This window comes from Mauremys reevesii, linkage group 15, assembly GCF_016161935.1.
Source record: "Mauremys reevesii isolate NIE-2019 linkage group 15, ASM1616193v1, whole genome shotgun sequence".
In the NCBI taxonomy this organism is placed as follows: domain Eukaryota; kingdom Metazoa; phylum Chordata; order Testudines; family Geoemydidae; genus Mauremys; species Mauremys reevesii.
Genome location: NC_052637.1, coordinates 38,751,482 through 38,773,322, shown reverse-complemented (window position 1 = coordinate 38,773,322; position 21,841 = coordinate 38,751,482). Strand labels below are relative to the sequence as shown.

The 21,841-nt window shown below is 46.7% G+C and overlaps 1 protein-coding gene across 5 annotated transcripts in view; it reads left to right on the top strand.

The window, feature by feature from the left end:
- Nucleotides 1–21,841, top strand: part of RGS9 (regulator of G protein signaling 9) — a 64,949-nt gene that overhangs the window by 1,919 nt on the left and 41,189 nt on the right. Inside the window, exons 1-2 of one of the 5 annotated variants that reach the window (XM_039500763.1) lie at nt 3,426–4,455; nt 14,080–14,176. In XM_039500763.1, coding sequence (XP_039356697.1) covers nt 4,393–4,455; nt 14,080–14,176 — 160 coding nt within the window. In that variant the 5' untranslated portion in view covers nt 3,426–4,392. Of the gene's footprint in view, nt 1–3,425; nt 4,456–7,734; nt 7,796–14,079; nt 14,177–18,152; nt 18,179–18,711; nt 19,024–21,841 lie in introns of those variants that run through there. The other 4 variants (XM_039500764.1, XM_039500765.1, XM_039500767.1 and 1 more) reach the window with 4 other exon arrangements.

The following is a 21,841-nucleotide window of genomic DNA, read 5'->3' as shown; positions in this document are numbered from 1 at the left end:
TTTACACCAGCAATTTACACCAGCGGGGGGCGCTCTGCCGGTCGCCGGGAGGGCGGCAGGCGGCTCCGGTGGACCTCCCGCAGTCCACCGGAGCCACAGGACCAGCGACCAGCAGAGTGCCCCCTGCGGCGTGCCGCCGTGCTTGGGGCAGCGAAATGGCTAGAGCTGCCCCTGCTCCTGACAAATGAAGACATGAAGCAACCATGCAGTGGGGCACAGAGATGCAGGTAGATTTTAGTTTCGCCGATCAGAAAACTTCTAGAAACCCTGAAACAGTCCTGGGCTGGGTTTCTGTGAGGTGAGGAAATGTCTCTGCTGGAACAGAGCAGATCTGCAGACCGGTTTGGGAACTCCTGCTACGTATGGGCCCAGTTTTCAAATGTGAACTCTTTAGTAGTATAGTTGTGTCCCTCAGTGGGACCTTAGATCAGCACTTAATAGTGTGAAATCGTAGAAACGTAGCGCTGGAAGGGATCTCAGGCAGTCCTGCTGCACCGAGGCAGGAGTCCGTAGGCCTAGAAGACTATCCCTGACAAATGTTTGTCTAACCTGTTCTTTAAAATCTCCAGTGATGAGGATTCCACAAGCTCCAGAGCTGTTCCAGAGCTGAACTGTCCGTAGAGTTAGACAGTTTTTCCTAATATCCAGCGTAACTCTCCCTTGCTGCTAACTAAACCGATTACTTCTTGTCTTGCTCTTGGTGGCCTCACCAGGGCATGGAGGGAAGGGGGAGGTTCCAGTTCCTCTGAGCCAAATAACATTTAATTATTTATCTACAGTGGAACAGCTTCAACAGGAGGTTGAAAGAGACATGGTCCAGAATACCCCATAGCTTAGTGGTTAGGGCACTCACGTGGGAGGAGGGAGACCCAAGTTTCAAATCTCTTCTCCGCGTGAAGCAGAGGGGGGAATTAAACCCCAGTCTTCCAAATCCAGGGTACGTTCTCTAGCCGTGGGGCTAAACATTACAAGGGGGGAACTGGCAGCTTAGGTGCCTAGTCCCAGAAGAGGGTTCACAGCTCGGAATCCCAAACAGAGACCGATGCCTCCCTCTGGGCCAGAAGTAGGCACCTAAGTCACTTAAGGGGGCGTGGCTTAGGCAACACCGCTCTCTTCACTACTCTTCCCCTTCACCTAGGGCATGTCTGCACTGTAGCGGCTGGAGTGGCACAGGCATGGCGCTAAAGCAGTAGAGCTGTAGTGTAGATGCTTCCTACGTCGACGGAAGGAGTTTTTGCATCGGTGTAGGTAATCCACTTCTCCGAAAGGCGGTAGCTTGGTCGACGGAAGAATTTTTCCATCTCCCTAGCTGCGTCTACACCAGGGGTTAGGTCGACCTAATTATATCACACAGGGTGTGAAATTTCGCAGTGTAGCTAGGTTGACCTAAGTTTTAGGTGTAGACCAGGCATGAGTCTACTCTAAGTCCTTTGCTTCTCCTGCTGATTGCCCTCAGGAGATTTCTGTGCTGCTAGATTTTCTGTCCTTTTGTCAACTGATGAGGATTGCCAGTAGATGAACTCCTTTCGGAAAAACAACAATCAGACAATCAGACAATTCAATTGTGAGAGGATGAAAATCGCTCCCGAACCCCATGACAATCAGCTAATGCCCTGAAGTCCGAGATCTACTTCCCCTGGCATTCACAGGCAGAACTACAAATGTCATTAATAATCATTAAATCACGCAGCAGCAGGAAGCAGAGAATTCCAGAGGAAAAACACCTGTAAAGCAAGTGTACTGACTGTCATATGGTTGGGAGAGCTGCAAAAGGGAGGCAATTCACATGGGAATCTTCATGAGTAGAGACAGGATATGGGAGGAAAGCCTGCTCATTCAGATGCTTCCGGAAGAGCTGCCATGCAACTGAGGAGGTCATTAGTGCCTTTAGGCTGTTAGTGGAGAGACAACATTGCAATGAGTTCAGAGCCAATGTACTTTACTGAAGTGTAGGAGCCGTGATGTCATGGAAATCACAAAAGAGTGTAATGCTGAGAGTGCCATGAAAATATATCGCTGAGATGTGTTTGACTGTAGTGTAATTTATATGTGCATCTGTTTGGTGTGCATATATGTGTATAGTGTATGTATGTGCTTGGTCTCTTTGTGGGTGCATCCACATGTATGGTGTGTTGGCACTTGCATGTATGATATGTATGTGGGGGTGAAGCATGTATGAGTGCATGCAAAGGAGTGTGTGCATAGTGTATTCATTAATGTGTGTGATATGTACATGCTTTTGCAGTGTGGATGTGGGTGTATGCACACATGGCATGGTGTGAGTGATTGTGTCTATGACGGGTCACTTGCTGGAAGATTCTCTGCACCTTGAAGTCTTTAAACCATGATTTGAGGACTTCAGTGGCTCAGACACAGGTTTGATACAGGAGTGGGTAGGTGAGATTCTGTGGCCTGCATTGTGCAGGCGGTTAGACTAGATGATCATAATGGTCCCTTCTGACCTTAAAGTCTATGAGTGTATAAATGTGCATGTGCTTGGTGTATGTGCTGTATGTATGGATAAGTGCACATGTGAGTGGTGAGTGTATGGGCACATTTATGGTGAGTGTGTGTGTGGCATGTATTGGGGTGTGTGGCCTCATGGATGGCAGGTGTTTCTATGAAATGTATTAGATATGAAACCTGGCACAATTATTGTTTTCGTGTAGCACCAAGGTCTCTCCTCTGTCTCACCCACAGAGGCTGTCCCTCCTGATCAGGGCTGACGTGCATCACTTGGGAGAGATGAGGAAGTTTGCATGACTATTGCTCCATTGTACCTGTCTGGATAAATGAAGGATTTCAGTCTGTCAGTCATACATCATTCACCCATCAATCAGTCCCGGAGGAGGAAGCTCAATCATGAGGAGACTCGGTGTGATTGTAGGGCCTTTTTTGGAGTGCTTATTCAAACATGCATTGGGCAGAATTCTCTTGGTCGCATCCCTTGACATGATCTCGGAGTGGGCTGTGCCTGGGGTCCCCATGTTTTGTCCCTATGACTCCACTGCTCTGCACTTTTTCTTTTGTCCTAAGTACTCAGCTGGCCTCATTCTTTTTTGGGTCCCTTTCCTTCCCTTTCCTCTCCTGAGGCGCGACCTACTACTGAGGTCAGCTAAGACACAGCCCTAAGAGCCTGGTCTTGCAAGGATCACTTTCTATCAACCCCGTTAACTTCCGTGGAGTTGAAAACATTCAGCATTGTAACAGGATCAGGCCCTCTAGAAATCTGTTGATTTCATCAACATTATCCCTTCATGATTTTAAGCTCCAGTCTTCCAAACATGAGTAACTTTAATCACATCATTAGATCTCTTGACCTCAATGAAACTACTCACATGAGTAAAGTTTCTCACATGCTTAAGTGTTCGCTAGGCTGCAGCCCTTAGAACCTAATTGTTGTCCCCTGTATGTGGCTGATTTAGGACCCTACCTTGCTTCTGAACTGACTGGGAATTTGGCCACTGACTTCAGTTGGAGCCAGATTGGGCCCTTTGACTGGGAACTCTTTAAGGCAAGGACTTGTGTTTTTTATTTTCTGTGGAATGGTGTTTATACAGAAGTACTACAGGAATAATAAGAAAAACGATCTAAATATAAAGTGGCATTTTGTTAGTAGCAGTAAAACATTTTATTAAACAAAAAAAAATATTTTTAAATGTTTTCCAGTAAACAGTAAGAATGTTGACCTTTTTCGCAACTTACTACATTTAAACGCCATCAGGAATGTTGATTTTAAAAATACTTTCCTATTACACTTCAGTAGAAATGTTGGCAAAGGCACTTTTTATTAAACAACTGAAAATGCTGATTTATTTTTTTAGAAATGAAATGTTAACCATGGGCAGAAATATTTATTTTTTTAGACTGTATTTTAAAGCAACTTCTGATCACTATACATCAGCAAAATATGTTGATTGAAAGACAGTTTTTATTAAATCTCTTTTACATGGTGCAAAGTTTTAAAAAAAATCCTTTTAAATATCATCAAAAATTGAGGTGACTAGTTGGCATTCCACAGCATGTAACAATGTATAGGGTTTGGAACGTTGAGACTCTGGAAAGACCTGATTGGCTGAAGACACGCCCTCTCCCCCCCCCGCCTTTCCTCCCGCTGTGTGTGCAGGCGAGCTCCCCCTAGCGCTGAGAAGTGGGCAGCGCTGAGGCCGGTAGGCCATGCAAATCAGGTCCTCGGAGCTGCTTGTTGATTGGCTGTGGCGGAGCAGTGTTTGCTCACCGCTGTCCTTAGTCTCTAGACTGGGGACTGCTCCAGTTTCCAGCAGCAGCAGCAGCAGCAGCTTCCCTGCAATTGAGTAGAAACCTGGCTTTTAATTGTTTTGTTGTTTTTAGTTTGCTTTCTTTGTGGCTGTTGCCTTGACTCAGTGGGGCACGATGACTGTCAAACGGGTGGACCAAGGGCAGCATTACAGGCCAAGAATGGCATTCCTGAAGAAGGTAACATGGTCTTGAAAAAAATCATAGCAATTCTACCTGATAGCATGAACATCACTATCTATTGCAAACCCCTGTTTAGGACCCCTAAACACATCTGTAAAATATTTGCCGCCTGTATGGCTAATCAAGGGGGCAGTAGGATGGGTACAGTGTTAAGAGGCATTTTGTTATTACGTATGATTTATGATCGTTTGTTGAATTAAACATCTTCAAGGGCACTTGTGTGACTTATTGGTTATTAAGTGTTTCAAAATCTTTTTAGTTCTCTTTTTCCTGCTCTGTTGTAACTGAGGGATTCGAGGCAAGTGTCCTTGTTTTCTGCAAGCTCCAGAGGAAGGCAACCTGTTACATGGCACTGTTTGCATCATGGGAGTCGTAGAGGCATTGTATTAAAACTGAGTGGGAGGGGGTGCTTAATATGTATATTAAAATCAGCCACAAAAAACATTAATTCCGCTAATCATACAATTTTATACTATGCCTCCTATTGGAAAGTTGTTGTTTTTTCCCCCTGAGGGCCATTCTAACTATATCATTCACTGGGATAAAAATCATTATCCTAAGAGTTCGATTCCCTAATTCTGCTTTGAGCCATAATCTGGTTTATTTTCCCTCCCAGGAGCCACTCTTTACTATATATATCATATAGCCAATGTACATTTTCAAAGGTACATCATGCCAAAAGGTTTGTGGTCTGGCTGCCATACAGCATTTTGGAAGGCATGTGTATTTATAATTGTTAGACTTTTACAGAGCATGACAATGAAAAACTATGGTTTGGATGAAATGTATGATTTTGTCAAGTGTTTCTATTTTTTTCAACATCCATTTGAAAGCATTTTAATATAACCATTATTTGAAAAGATTTAAAAAAGGATAGGTATTAATCCAGCTTTTCTCCCATGAGTAGTCTGTCTTTCTTGTCTGTGGCTTATCCGGTTGAATGGAATTAGCTGAATTTCCAGTGACAAGTACAGCTGTCTGGTTCAGGTTTGTGATATAGGTAACTCTCCAAAACAATCAGGGGCAGCAAAAAAAAAAAAAAAAAGTATATACATCAACTCTTTTGGCAGAGCATGTACGTAAACACTCAAACAAGACGAGATTGTGGGAACACAAATTTAAAGGTGAGATGAGATGGAGTGTGAATTTACGCTGTCTCACAATGTGAGTCCTATAGCAACTAACACTTGCACTTTTCACGCTGAAGGAGGTACACACAATACTTCCTTTGGGGCTGTTTTTTTCTAGTGGCTTTGGCAGAGAAGCTCTGTCCTGTCAAGAAGGAAAAAATAGTGGGCCAGCTTCGGGGTTGATTTGTACTCTGTGAAATTCTACTAAAGATGATGGGAAGGTGCAGAGAATTGGCCTATGTATGAAAACAAAACCAAGTGCACAGCATTCGGGTACCCTAGCTGCTAGATGGGAGCGATGCTGCTTATCAACAGAAGGGTCTATATAGGTGCAGTGAATGCCAGTACACTCCTGATTATCTGGTTAGCAGGTGGGACATGGATTTTGTTCAGATAATCTGGGAGTTAGGCTAATCAAGAGGGCAGGAGCCATTCAGCAGTGGGGTGACTTCCCCTGCAGCATGGTCCTCCTCCTTGCAGTCCTGGCCAGGGGTCTTTGCTCTGCCCTGCTCACTCAGTCTTGTGACAGCAGGGCTGCAGGCGGCTCACTGTGCTGCAGGAACCATTCAGCAGCAGGGTTGCCTGCTCCCTGGCCAGGAACTCCTCCTCCTCCCACTCCTGGCTTACTGGTCTCTGCTCTATATCCAAGCCACTGCGTTATCCGAATCGCTTCCTTGTCTCCCAGCATAAGCTGCACAGGGGAGAAAGATGGGATGTGGATAATGCAGAGCTTGCATAACAGGGTTTTGGATGAATAGGAGAATATTGTATTATTATACTGGGCTATGTACGGCCATGCATCATTATCCATGAGGCTAGTCGTGACTATAGTGCTATGCAACATAAGCAACGGTGGCAGAATCTGGCCCGTTATTATCACATGGGGGTCCGAATATGAAGTACACATTTTTAAATGAAGTAAGACAGACCTTTAGTGGTAGCTGTTTCAGTGTTTGGAAAGCTTGCTATCAGTGGTTCCATCCTGCACATGCAGAGTGGTATCATTGGCTTCAGCTGGAGGCGAGGATGCTCCGCACTCATCTGAAGCAGACCACTATTGTACCAATATAGAGATGACAGTGAAGTTTCCTTGAGGCTTCGAAGGTACAGAGGCTTATATGCCTAGCTTTACTATACACACTATCCTGGCAAGTGCTGCTAGCTCTTTTAAAACACAGCGATAAGTATCTGAGACATACTGAGCACAGCTTCTGGCAGTTCCGCTGGATGACGCTCCCATTCGCCTCACATGGGGCTGATCCAAAATCTACTGAAATCAATGGAAAGACTCTCAGGGGATGTCAGGGGACTGCAAGAAAACCCTATGGCAGTGAGGGTCAACTGACTTGGGCTTGCTCTACGGGGTTAAAAACAGCAGTGGAGACATTCCCGCTTAGGCTGGAATCCAGTCTCTGAAACCTGGGGGAGAGCAAAGGGTCCCAGATCCCAGGCTCCAGCCTGAGCAAGAACATCTACACTGCTATTTTTAGCCCTGTATTGTGAGCCCAAGTCAGTTGACCAGGGCTCTGACACTCACTGTAGCCCTGGTGCAGAAGGGGCACTCTGCTGCCTGCACCGGGACTGATAGACAGTTTGGGGGGGCAATGCTCCCCCAGTCTCTGCCCATGTGCTGAGCACCTTTAACCTCACTGACAGCAAGACTTGAGGATACTTGGTAAGTGTCTGCTCAACACCTTGCAGGATCAAGCCCATAAGAAGCTGAGATACCGCATCAAGTCTTCATTCATTGCTCAAGTCTGTGCAAGTGCCTTGCCATCAGCTGGCACCCACACCAATCACGTATTCTCCACGTGTGTGTTTGTGCTAGCCAGGTGTAGGGGATTTTCTGCTGATGTCACCACGCTGTTGGTCTTGGTAGCAGCGTGGGAGTTGCAATCCTAGTGCCTTTGACGGTGCCCGTATGGGCCGCCTATCAGCTTGTTACTGAAATGTACACACCGTGGGGCGTATGTGACGACAGATTATCTTCCCCCACGCATGAGCTTTGTAGCTTCTCCGTGCAACTGACTCGCATCTGAAATGGCTTCACGCTGCACAAGGTTGGATGTGAATGAAATGACACTACTAAGCTAACTGTGTGCAAGGGAGCTGGGCTGTCATGCTCCAGGCATAGGGGTGTGAAGCAACATGCTGTAGCAATGCATCCAGAAAGCAAATGCAGGTCGCACGCTGCTGCTACTTCTGCTGTGAGTAACCACAACAGCTCTGCTAAAACTGAGGGCAAACAGCTTGCTAAAGGAATCACCAGCAGCACCAATTAAAGCAGCCAGTAAAGGGTTTGTGCCCTTTTTTGGACTGAATGATTTTTGGGTTTAGTTGCTTTTATCCTCCTGCTTGGTTTTTTAGGATAGAAATATCCGGCGGGTCTAGTTCTGGGCCTGGAACATGAACAAATGTCCACTGGGCAATTGGCTTTGAGCAACAAACTCACTTTCATTTCTGATCTAATTTATAGTCCATCCCAGATCCCCAACGGGCAGCGCAGTAACCTGACCTCAGGGATTGCTACCAAACGGGTGGCTGATGATGTTGCCTGTTTTTGACTTTTGCGTATATCCTTGTAAATTTCACGAGGCGGCAGTGTCACCGTGGTGTGGAGTAATCTTGAGCAAAGAAGGGTTCTGTGGCAGAGGCTGTTAATTTCCAGGCTGGTTAGCATTTGGGGGTAGGATTCCTGTAGCAAAAGAGTAATAGTGTGCAGTGGGTGGGTGTGAGTGGACTGCAGGGAAACACACTTTCCATCTCCACTTTTTTTTTTTAATAAAGTTTCAGTGGGTTAACAAGCGCTGTAATGTTTGTAAAAGCACTTTGTGACCCTGTCTCGATATGTGATTATTAACTGCAGGCCCAGAAAAGAATAAAATTAGCAGGATGATGCTGGGATTAAGATGAAAGGGTGCATTACGGCCTCAAAAATTGGAGCTGGGAGTGTGTTCTTTACAAATAGGAGCAGGGAAGGCTGGGTGAGGGAGCAGAATTGGGCAAGCATTTCTGATGGAGTAGATGTTTAATGTTTAGTTAAACAAACAGGTGTTTAATTAGAGCACTGCAAGTGGGTGCCAGCGTCATACAGAGTCTACTGGGAGCGTGTCTTACGAGGGGCTTGGCGTTAGAGCCGCAAACAGCATTTGACTCCTGGGTTAAGGTGTTGGAATTTGGAAATGTCGGCTCTGCGGAGAATTGCTGGGTAATCCCAAAGCCTATCTCCACATGGCTTTACAGTCAATCCTGTTTGCATAAGCAAAGGTCAATTAGGCACAGTGCAGGGAGTACACACATGGCAAACAGCACAGTAATCCAGTGGCAGTAGTCCATCCACGTTATGCCTTTAAAGAGGAAGGGAGCTGTATTGTGGATATATCCCGAGAGTTCATTTTCCAGCATCAAAAATGTATAATTGATTGTGGTCTGTTCTTTCAGGCCGATGCATGGGCATAACTCCGAGTTTAGTAGTGCATTGAAGTGTATCTGGGAGGAGCAGGGAACTATTTTCTCAACTCATCTGTGTAATGAACGAGGGGCAATACTGAGTTGATACTGGAGCAGCTGATCTGGAACTTCTGGCCTGGCACTGTGATGCTCACTGCAGTACAGTCACTTGAAATATCCTGGGGACAGCAGGGATGGCGGAACTCAGATCCTTCTGCTCCAGATACACAGGCCCTGAACAAAACATCTCCATGAGCCGTTAGCAGCCTATGACCTTAAGTGCTTGTCTATACAGAAAGTTATTCAGAAATAGCTATTCCTGATTAACTCTTCCTAATTAACTCCATGTGGATACACTTATTCCAGAATAAGTGTGTCCACAAACATGGAGTTAATTAGTTAATTCTGGAGTGCCTTATTCTGAATTAGTTTAATCCAGTTTCCATTGCTCTTTTCTCCCACCACCCTCTGTGTGACACCTCTCTACTAAGTTTCATTTATTAAATTACAGTAGAATCTCCAAGTTACAAACGCCTAGGGATTAGAGGTTTTTTGTAACCCTGAAATGCTCGTAACTTTGAACAAAATGTGATGGTTCTTTCAAAAGTTTACAACTGAACATTATCTTAATACAGCTTTAAAACTTTGCTATGCAGAAGAAAAATGCTGCTTTTATAGCATCTTAATTTAAATGAAACAAGCACAGAAATGGTTTCCTTACCTTAGTTGTCAAATTTTTTTAACTTTCCCTTTATTTTTTTGTAGTTTACATTTAACACAGTACTGTGCTGTATTTGCTTTTTTTTGGTCTCTGCTGTTGCCTGATTGTGTACTTTTGGTTCCAGTGGGGTATGTGGTTGACCAATCAGTTTGTGCCTCTGGTGTTTGTAACTCTGAGGTTCTACTGTAAACCCTTCTAAAAAACTGAAAGGGAATGGGTGTGGGGAGGGAAAACTGTTAAGGGATGAGATTGTAGTTTTATATTGACCATGGTAGGACGAGCAGTGTGGTGTAGTGGCTAGGGTACTGGGCGAGAAGTCTGTAGACTTAGGTTTCACTCCCAGTCAGCCAATGATTTGCTGTGTGATCTTGGCCTCTCTGTGCCCTGTATCTCCTCCTACCATTAAAGCCTGTCTTGACTATTTAGATCTTCAGGTCAGGAGCTGTCTCTTATTATGTGTGTGTTCAGTGACTACTTCAATGCAGCCCTGATCTTGGTGGAGTCCTATAGGAGCTATTGTAGTACAAACAATACAAGAGTTGAAGCAGAAGGTGAGCATTTGAAATGCGACTGACAATCCTACAGGGACAAAAAATCCCATTTCCATATATTGCCTTCCAATAAGGCTATTTTTCTGCAAGGAAACAAACCTACATTTTGAAGCAGCATTAAACACCTCCGCCTCCATAAGGGGAACGTGCTTCTCTATTTCCTGTGGCTATCTGCAGGGGGTTCTTATACTATATTGTTGTAGAATCAAATGCCAGATGGAAGAAAAGGGGCAATCAGAGGAGATCATGTTGGAGAAGACTTCTTGTGCCCACCGAGCTATCTTGGAAGTTTCCTACACTGTGGTCCAGATAGCCTGGGAGACTCCTTCAAACTCATTTGTTTTCTGTGTCCCTTTTTGATTTCCCGGAATAGTTGGTACCCACTGATGAGTAAAAACAAAACAGCCCCAAACCTCAACCCCGTAATGAAAGCTGTGGCCAATGTCATGAAACAAGAACTAACCTGCCTATGAAGGCAGTTGTGCCCTTAAGCATTTGAATAAGCTCCTGTATCAACTACTTAGCCACAACAATGAGCTATAATCCTCACTGAGCCAAAGAAATTGACATAGTGACTGTACTGAAGATGGAGTGCAGAAATTGTGAGTTTAATCATTTGTATTTGAGGATGCCCCCAAGGACCAAAACTGAGTGCTGCAGCCAGATGTCAATGGGGCTGGGCTGGTGACTCATGATATGCAGGAGATTGCTCCAGAGACACTTGCTCGTTTAGCACTTGGAGGGTGCTTTGACTTGCAGAGGCCTCTCCTTATCAGGATTTCCAAGCAAGGGGGAAAAGCAAAGCAGGTAACGAATTGGAGGATTAAATAGCTGACACTCAAAATTCTGTTCTCTGTACTACCTCCTCCTCCCACCTGCCTGCTTCCCACCTGCTGCCTCCTGCACTTAAACTGTATGCTCTCTGGGCAGGGACTGTTTGCTTTGTTCTTTGTCTGTAGAGTGCCTAGCATCTTGGGATCCTGACCCTGGACTGGGACTGGGATTGGGATTCCCATAAAACAAATAATAAACTTCTTCCCTGAGTCCTGCGTTCAGGATTCTGCTTTTCCTCTTCACAGTTGATGGCCTCCCAAATACAGACCAGGGAGGCTTTCCCAGAGATGAAATTCACCCCTATGCAGAGGTCATAGGAACCACTGATCCTCTCAAAACAGGACTGATGAGGGTCTTCAATGGTACTTATTCTTTGTGCTGACTCTTTGTGCTGTGGTAAATTTCACCTGCTGTGAATTGACCTCAGTGGCAGCCTTCACCCGTGGACCAAGGCCAAGACGTGGCTTCAATATATACAAAATGAAAACCATCCAGAGAGCTCTCCTGGGCAAAATCATGTTACAAAATGTGACAAAGCTGCAGAAAAGAAAGCAGATGTCCTCATTGTATTTTAAACAGCCCTTCTTGGCTCCTGCTGACAAGCTGGTGCTGATGGCAACTTCTAATCTCTAGGAATCCCTAATAAGCAGCCGGTTCCCTTAGGAGAAGAGGAAAAGACCTGCTGAGTTTTGATCAGCAAAGTGCGCAGTTTGCAGCCGAATCAGCAGGCACCACCCGATGGTAGCTCCCTAGCTTGTCTCGCTTGTTTCTTTTGATATATGTTATTTCTTAAATGACCAGAGGGTGCTCAGCAGGGGTAGGAAAGCTACATGTCTCCAGAGCTATTTGCTCATTAGGAAAAGAGAACATCCTGCACCAGAAGACTGAGTGGGTTTTGTGAACTAACTATTGGGTCTTGACTAGTAAAGGCCCAGCAGGGAGATGCTGAGAGCCCTGTACAGCCGCTCCAGACACGAGGGGTCAAAATGGAACATGGGCTAAACACCAAGCTGGCTCAAAGGACCAGGTCTTGAAAAGCGCGGCTCCCACTGAAGCTACTGGGACTCGCAGGGGTCAGAACTGTGGCGTACGCAGCTCTGTAACTTATCTGTCATGGTCTTGTTTTCTGTGCGCTGCACCTTTAGATTTCTGCACACCTGCTATCTTCAGTACTTCTACACCCCCAGGGGAGGCTCCAGGCACCAGCACAGCAAGCGCGTGCCTGGGGCAGCAAGCCAGGGGGAGGGGGGGGCATTTCTGTGGGAGGTCCGCCGGTCCCGCGGCAAAAACATAGAGCTGTCCCTGTACACCTCCATTGCTACACTGTCAGAGGACCTCACCATCTTCAATGTATTTTTCTTCACAACACCTCTGGGAGGTAGGGTGGTGTTATCCCCATTTCCAGGGGGAGAACAGAGGAGCTAAATGACTCGCCCAAGGCCACACAGGAAGTCTGGAACAGAACAAGGAACTGAATCTAGGTCTCCCAAGTCAGAGGCTAATGCCCTAAGCACGGGACCATCTTTCCTCTTCTCAGAGCAACTGTTCTGTCTTCCTCCATCTTCAGAGCAAAGTCTGGTAGCTAACAGGAAATCAGATCATGAAAGGGAAAAACGTTATTTTGTATTCTTTAAAAAAGGGCGGAGAGGACGATTTCGAAGGTATTTAGATGGCTGAAAATGTAGATAGGCACCTGGGAGCTTATCTGCATCTTTAGGTGCCTCACTTACCTTTACAAATCATGCCTGAGGGCCCAGAACCTTAAAGGTGTTTAGTCACATAACTCCCATTGTTTTCAGCTCCCATTGAAATCAGGTTTGTGTTAGTCTGTATCCACAAAAAGAACAGGCGTACTTGTGGCACCGTAGCGTGTTAGTGCAGGAGTGAGCTATTCTCTTTATAAGAGCTCCAGAATAGCAGCAGGATGGTCCTGTTTCTCCTCTCACTTATAGGCATTTTACACTGTTGTTACTCCACTTGCTTCAGTGGGGTTGTTGGTGATCTCACCGTTGAGAGAGGAGAATCAGGCCCAGTGGGGTTCAGTGGCCCACAAGAAGGGAGGAAGAACCCCAAAGCTGCCTCTTTGCTCAGAGCTGTGCCTTATTTCTATTTCTGTTATCGTGGACGATCCCTAAAGTAGTCAAGAAAAGGAGGACGCCTTAGCCATCTTCCTAACCTGCTGGATGCTGAGTGCTGCCTGAGAGGTGCCGGCCACCCTGAAATCTTTTTGACATCAGGCTCCAACTGACCTGCACTTTGCACAGCCTGTTAGCAGTGGAACGTACTTTTGCTGCTGTTGTATTTTAAAAATCCACCCTAGCTATTCCCTGCAGGCCCTGAAACAGACAGTCTTGGGTTTGGCTTTCACCCAATCTGTGAGGACACCTTTGCTAATTCACTCCATGAGTGATGCACTTTCAAGTGATGCAAAAGGGGATAGGTATGCAGTGGAGCTCACTGCCTGGCTATTATTCACCCCCACTGGTATTGCAACAGTTCTCTTGATGCCCCAGCAAATTGCTAGCAGAACAAAAAGGAACCAATGTTTGTAGTTTGTCCTTGGTCAATATCTCTCCTGAAAAAGCCACGGTGAATTCTCTCTTAGCCGAATTCGTGTGGCACAGCCACATCCAGTGGCCAGGTAAGCTAATCACAGGCGTGTGCCTCTCCTGCGGGGTAGCCTAGCAGGGAATGATGGCAAGATGGCACTTTGAGGAGGGATTGCCCACTGGGGTTAGCGTGCCTGTACATGTAGCATGTTCACATAAGCAGCTTCTATGAAAGGGGGCGAGGGGGTGAGCCCAGCCCCTTAATTCTCTCCCCTTGTGCTAGTCTGGATTAGTTGCCTTTACAAAATGGATCAGGTCAGGCTGTGCTGTTGTTTTGCCCTCCTGTTCGTTCTCACAAAACCGCTTGTACCCATCATGCTTTGCAGATCGAAGCCCTCCTCATGGAGATGCAGAATCCAGACACTGGCATCAAAATGCACACTCAGAGGGTGATGATCACAAATATCCCACATGCTCTGACAGGTAAGATGCCAGTGGCACTACCCTGCCGTTTTTCTGAGCCTCTGGAGAAGAGCCTGTTTCTTCGTACAATGGGAATAAGCCAAAACCTGGCTTCTCTTACTGTTATTCTATTTACAAGCATTTATATGGCTCCCATCACGGTGTATCAGTGCGTAGCTAGGCTAGGAAAATTGGGTGGGCCCCACTTTTGGGTGAGCGGGCAATGATGGGGGCCACTTCCACCTTTGGGGATTATGGTTTGGTGAGGCCTGGGCCAGGACAAGTGGGGGTCCCTCCCACCCCTTCTGATTGCAGTCCCAGTGCGCCCCTGCCATGGAAATGGGGTTGGGGTGCGGCGGCTTGCCCCTCTCTGCCCACCCACCTGGTGCTCCCACTGGGGAGCGGGTCCGGGCGGTAGTGCTTTCCCTGTTCCGCCCGCCCGGCACTCCCGCCAGGGAGCAGGATCTGGGTACAGGGAGCAGGGTCCGGGCACTGGGGCTTGCCCCCACTCCACCCACCAGCCCGGCGCACCCACCGGGGAGATGGTCCGGGTGCAATTTGGGTGGGCCTGGATAGTAAGTGGGTGGGCCACGGCCCATCCAGGCCCACTCATGGCTATGTCCCTGTCCTGTATGCTGATGGTTTCAGGCAAAAAATAAAAAAAACGGGCTTGTGCCCTTCGCCCCCGCCCCCTTTTATTTTATCGCTCTGGGATGCATACAGAGAGAGTTTTGTTAATAATAAAAAATCTGCTTGTTGTTTACATCGGAAAGTCAGGTTTTGTCCACCAGGAGACTCTATGGATGATTGGAGAACTAGTGAAATGATTCCATCAGATGAGAGAGAAGACTACAGGCTGGACAATTGAGAGGGGAAGGAGCTTTTAGACAGGCTGTTTAAAACTCTTGGTTAGCTTTTGTTTACACAACTATTCATCATCCAGCATGAGGCCATTGTTTGTTAGGGATAAAAATCTCCATTTACCATCACTGGGGAGGAATATTGTTCCTTTGTTAAAGGCTGGATCTGTAGGTGTAAAGGGTGCTGAGAATTCTATCAAACAAGTGCAGCGCAAATGAGCATTTAATATACAATTAACCCCCCGGAGGGGGGATTAACTCTGAGTAGGCTGGGCAGAAACTCCTTAGCCATGCTGGTTTAAAAGTGTATTACTAACACATTCTAACTAATGCTCTAAACCTCTAGGCTAGACAAGGCAGTGTGTGCCAGGTAGGAGCCTAAAATGGGCCATGTGCCTGCACAAATACGTTATTTCTGCATGCGCATCAGACATTTGGCCCACTTACGAGAAGTGTGTACAAATATAGGCCTATTGTTTCATGCACCCATCTTTGGAAATCTGGGCTGAAGTCCTGGCTCCACTGAGTCAATGGCAAAACTCCCATTGACTTAAATGGGCACAGGATTTCACCCCAGCCCTTAAAGCAGCAGATAGGAAGGCCATTACTTGTTAAGAACAAATGACTGCCCATATGGCCTTGACAAGTCATATTGTGTCAGAACTGAAGAGCTGCTCCCTTCTCCACCCCATCACGTACCTACTTCAGAGAGATCTTCAATAGCTATGGCGTAAGATAGTGTACTCCCCACCTGTAGCATCCCCTTGTGTCAGAGGATAATGCTGCAAGGGGTCCTTGTCCCTGGCATCTCCTGCAGCCCGTCTGTCTCTTGCTGGGTCTTCTGTGGCTCAGCTCTCCAGTCAAGTCACTAAGTTCAGTCCCCTTCCAGGGTAACAAGAAGGTCCAACTGAAAGTTCACAAGACATCCCAATACAAATGCATCCTTTGGGGTCAGTCGTCAGCCTCACCCCGAGCTCAGTATTGCTTCCAATGGGCTTGCATGATCCTTCTTGAGGAACTGGTGGGGGAACCCAGGCCCACTCCCCACTTCGGTTTCTGGCCCAGGAACCCTGTATTGAGCAGGCAGGTCGGCTTCTTCAGACTTGCTGCTGTTTGCCTGCCACTTCCTTCCTCTGACCTCCCTCGAGTTGCTTTCCTGCAGCTTGTGCCTAACCTAGCCTCCCATTGGTTCCCAGGCCTCTGGATTCTCCCTAGTCCTCCAAGCTCCTCCTTTGTCTGCTGGAAGAACCATCCTTCCACCTCTCAGCTTCCACTGAAGCGCTTTTACTGACCCTAGCTCAGGGCTCCCTTCTGACAGGAGCCTGACGTGCTCTCTGGGGGTTTCTCTCCAAAGGAGAATCCTGTCCCCTCTGCAGTCTCCCCCCTACTGAGTTCCCTCCAGTTCCTTGTAGGGGGACCAGATGTCCCGATTTTATAGGGACAGTCCTGATTTTTGGGTCTTTTTCTTATATAGGCGCCTATTATCTCCCACCCCCGACCCGATTTTTCACACTTTCTGTCTGATCACCCTAGTTCCTTGTGAAGCCCATGTATCTAATGATCCTTTCCTACTTCCACCCCCACTGGACAGGAGGCCATCAGTCAGTCATAGGTGCACTCACTGGCTCGTAACTCCACGTCTAACAGGCGATGAGCGTGTGCCCCATCACATCTGGATATACATTTCCAGAAAGAATTAAAATGGGCAGAGTGATACCAGACTGTAATATGGAGCTTTAGAAATGAATAGCAACCAATTAATCTCCCCTTTGAGCATTTTCTGGTAATAATCATTTTTCTTGAATTCACTGGAGAGAAGCAAAATATTCAACCCACTTCTGTGCCTCTAAATTACAGCTTTTCCTCATTTGAATAGGTTGAAGAAGGAACAGACAGGTAGCTGTGCTTTGATGTGCCAAGTTTGTCATTACCGTCAGCTACGAACACACTCTCCTTTTGTATGTGCCAGCTTCTTTCACACGGCGCTGGAAATACATTATCAACACCTTTACTTCCCTCTCCTAGAAACCATCAGAAGAATATTACACTATAAATACTCTCTGCTTTGCACACCTTGTACCAAAGGGGGTGGGGGGCGACCGGAGCGGCAAAGCAGGGGGAAAAAACCAAAAACCTGCGGCGTGGCCAGAGCGGCAAAGCGGGGATGGGGGCGGGGAATGGTGCGGCTGGCAAAGCAGTGAAAAAAACAAAACAAAAAAAAACCCTACAGGGCAGCCGGAGCCAGGGTGCAGGGGGCTCCCTGTGCTGCAGAGTGCGTGCCCGGTCTAATGGGGGGGAGAGAAGGGGGGCGGCCAGGGCTTCAGCGGGGTGCTCACCCCGCGGCCCCAACTGCCGCACCGCCTGCCAGGAGGGCTCTGTGCCGCTCCGGTCGGCTGGGAGGGAAGGACGTGGGCTGCCCTGCTGAGTTTGCTGCAGGGCACTCCCCTCCTCCGCCCCCTACAGGGCGGCCAGATCGGGGAACCAAAAAAACCCCAAAAACCTGCCGTGCCGTCCTAGGATTGGGCGGAAGCCACCCCGTAGAATCTGCCGCCCCAAGCACGAGCTTGCTCGGCTGGTGCCTGGAGCCGGCCCTGGCCCTTGGGAACCCAGGACTGCAGAAAGTCCTGCAGTTCTCCTGGCCAAACCCTCCTCTCCAGTGATGCCCTGGGGCTGCACAGGGGTAACTGAGAGGAGGAGTTGGCCCTGAAGAGCTGTAGGGGAATATTGCGTTCTCCATTTTCTGGATGGGGAAACTGAGGTTAAGTAACTTGCTCAAGGGCACAGTGGGAATTGGTGTCAGGGCAGGGAATAGCTGGCAGAACTTGGGAGGTCCTGGCCATCAATCTTATTCCCAGACTGTGCCTTCTATCCTTCTACACACTATGGGGCAGGCCCTCTGTTTGCTTAAACAGGTGTAGCACAAAGTCAGTGAAGAGAGATATAGCATATCTATAGCCCTACCTCTTCCAATAGCACTATTACCAGAGTGTGTGGTGTAAATGGGCACAACTCCACGGCAGGCAATGCAGAGAACTTGGCTCTTCGTGTTCAGGTAGGTGCATGCCAAATCCCTAAAAAGTTTCAGAATTTCTTTGCAAGAGGCAGATAGTCACCCATGTTTAATTTGCTTTTAGGGAGAGCACTTACAAACAGAGCTCTCTAGGTATGAGTGACAGAATAATCTTTTAATTTGATCTATTTAAGGAAGCAGTCAGTGGGATAAAAGCTCCAGGCTCCTAGTACAAGGCTAAGTAATCAGTATAATGTCAGGAAAGGTCAACGTTTCAATCCGCAACTGTAGGTGACATTTGAAGAGAGAGGCTAGTAATTGATCAGGGACCGAAGGCGCTTTACTCTGGCCTTGTTTAAATGGCGAGAGCTTCAGAGTTTTGTTTGCGCCTCAGAAGATAATGAAAGGGCTAGTGGCGGCTGACGCTGACTTTGTGTATGGCTGATGGATACAGGCCACATCACCTTAAGAGACCTTTGAAAGCTGAAGTACATTTCAGTACATGGAACTTGGCTTCCCTCTGGTATGTCTTATGGGCCACTGTTGACAGAGACGCTAGGTTCTAACACCCATTGAACTCAATGACAGAATTTATTTCAAAGGGAATTTTGAAAGAGAAAGCACTTGGTATTATTTGCAAAAGCAGGTAACCAGTGAAACGACTCAAGGGGCTAGCAAAGATCAGTTATTTAACAGAGGTGGCCTTCTAAAGCAGCAACAGCAGAACTGTGCTCTGTGCATTTGGGTGTATCTTTTAAGCCAGGATGTTGCCGAGTGAAGGTTGTCTTTCTTCCCTCATTGAACCCTTACTTTTTATCCCAGATACTCTTTCTAGGGCTGCAGGTCTACTGCTGCCCCCCAGTGACATCGTTTGGCCATACCTATGAGAGCAGGTGACAGGAAAGCACATGCATTGCATACGCCAGGGAATTCCCAGGAGAGAAATGCACCCCTGTGTGGAAAATGCACACAAGACCTATGCATCACTTACCTCCCATGTAAGCCAGATCCTGGGGTTTAAATGATTCCCAGACCTCATGTGGCCCCTCTGTGCAGGGGTGAGGGTTTAAAACCAAAATACCTAACACAGCCACCCTGACTCATCACATGCCCCTCCAACCACCTCATCACCAACTTCCTTAATAGGGAAACCGTAGTTTCCAAAGAATAGCTCTTTTGGGCACATTTTCTTCTAGGGAGTAGGGATTCTTCTTGGCAATATTGGAGCCCTGAAGATCCCTCCCCCCCATTTCTTTCCTTAACACCCCACACCTTTGGGGTCCCTGTTACAGCCACCAGCCTTCTGGCCCAGGATGACTGGCTGGGTCCCCTTCAAAGTCCATCACTACCACTTCCTGACCACCATGATAAGAGAGAAGTGGTGCTGATATTGTCATCTGATGCTATGAGAGGGTAGTTCCGTTTCCATGACCCATTCCATACTTGGCTTTGCATAGGATTGGCCATTTAGTGTCAGTTCAGATGGCGTTTTTTGTGCTGGAGATGTCTGGACAGAGGCCCACAAAACTCATGTCACATAGCCAGCAGATGGTAACAATTCTTAGATTTGAACCTATGACGACCTAAAAATGAGGGGCTCTGTATTAGTTCTGGCTGATATTTTTTTATATAAATATATTGTTGACAAAAATTGCTTTTTGACCAAAGTGAAAAATTTAAATTTTAATTTTGGCTGAAATTTTTCAGTTTTTTTTTAAATTTTGTCTAAAAAAAGAAACTGAAAATATTTTGATAACCAAAATCTTACAGTTTTTAACATTTTCATTTTTTGGTTCAGTTTTCAGGAAAAACTTCTGGCTTTTGGTTTTTAAAACCCAAACATTTAAATAAAAAAACAATTATTTTTTTTAACAAAAATGATTTTAAAAAACTGAAAACATTATTTTTTTTAAAACCATTTTCAGTGAAAATGTTCTGTATTTGAAAATAAAAAATTCTCATGGAAAAATTTGCAAAACAGATTTTTGTTCCCCAAAACTTCCTGTAGAAAGACATTTTTTAACCAGCTCTACTCTGTTCCCCGTTACCAATTCCCCAAGCCGCCTACCTCCCTGCCTACTGAATGTATTTCTATCCAAACGATAAATCCCCTTTCAATTTGGATTCATGAATGCTTTTTATATCACTGCGTTATACATTTCGAGCCTTTGAAACCTGAATTGTTTCTTTATGCTTCAATTTAATTTGCGAGTAAGGATTCTAATTGAGTTGTGTGATTCCTGATGAGCATTCCCTTCCTTTTCATGCTCGCAGTAAAATGTTCCCTGTGAGTTCACCTTTACAAAGAACACATCCACTTCACATTTCCAATTATGTTGAGTTTTGATGTGGAGTCTCACTTGCAACGCTGAAAATTGTTCGTCTTTATAAAAGATTTTGTTTGGTTATTGCGGAAAGATATTCATTAAAAATGAATTTCAAAATGGAGGCTTTCGGAGCTATCTAAAGGCACAATAGCAGCAGCTAAAAGATGTTTAAAAATACCCTGTGCAGGGACTGGCTGGGTGCCTCACGTAATGGGCAATTACTATTATTTGTTATTTGTGTTGCCATAGCACCTAGGAGCTCTAGTCATGGACAGGACGCCAAAAGAGACAGCCCCAGCCCCTGCCCCTTACAATCTAAGTAGTGGTAATACTTTGCCCTTCCATTGTGCTTCTGTCTCAGGATCTCAAAGCACTTCGCAGACATTAGGCTGAAATTCATCCCCTCTGTCAAATACCACTTGAGCCCAAACATGGCCTGTGCAAGGCCTCCCCAAACAGCAAGCCCCATGCTAGTCTAGCAGTGAATTGAAACTCAACTGAAAATGACCACCCAGGCAATTCAACTCCACAACAAAAAATAAACAGTTCATTGCACGCTTCAGCTGAAGGTGCAGTTGGATTGCTAGGCCCTGACCCGGGCCTGGGAGCTTTGAGTTAGAACCAGAGAGCTCCTCTTCTGCCCCAAATTCAACCCACACCCACCCCGTGAAGAAGCAGGCAAGGCTTCTTATCTCGCCTGATGGATCCTGATTGGCTGCTGCCTCTGTCTCTCCCATCTAGCCACTGGGGAGGGGATCAAGTCTTGTTGATTCTGTGGGTACTAGAGCCTGTGTGGCATCTCTAGGCAGTGCTTGGAGGACTAAACGCACTGCCCCTCTTTCCCAAGTGACGTTCTTCCATTGGGCGGGTGTGTCACGGTGACGATGCCTTCAGCAGGGCTAGAGGAGGCCTGATACACCCTGTCATAATGCACCATTTTTTAAGTGGGGCTTTATGGGCTTGCCTTTTGTTGGCTTTCCACATTGAGGTGAATTTCACTGCTCCATGAATGACGGAAACAGGTGTGAATTATTATCGGTCATGTACACATGGAGCAATTACACCACAGGGAGATTAGGGGCCTCAGGTTCCTCTCTGCATACATGAGCAGAAAAGGTTAGACCTAGAGAAGGATGTGGGTATTTTGCCTCTGTGGCATGCTCTCCCTTGGGTGAAATTCACTCCTATTCAGAGAACCAGCACAAGAGGCCTATGGATCGCTGAAGTCCCACTAAATCTCTACTTTGAGGGCTTAAATAGTGCGTAGGCCTGGCGTCATCCCTCTTCAGAGGAGTGAGTCTTACCCCGCTTGCAGCAGGGGTGGCAGAAGCTTCCTAACAGTGGGGGGGGCCACCGGCACCTGAACTGTGGGCCCCAGCGCGTTCTGCCTCTGCCCTGCCCCTTCCCCTGAGACCCGGTTCCTGCACGGCCTCTTCTCTCTAAGACCCCACCGTCTTTGCCCCCATCACTTGTCCTTAGGGATGTTTAA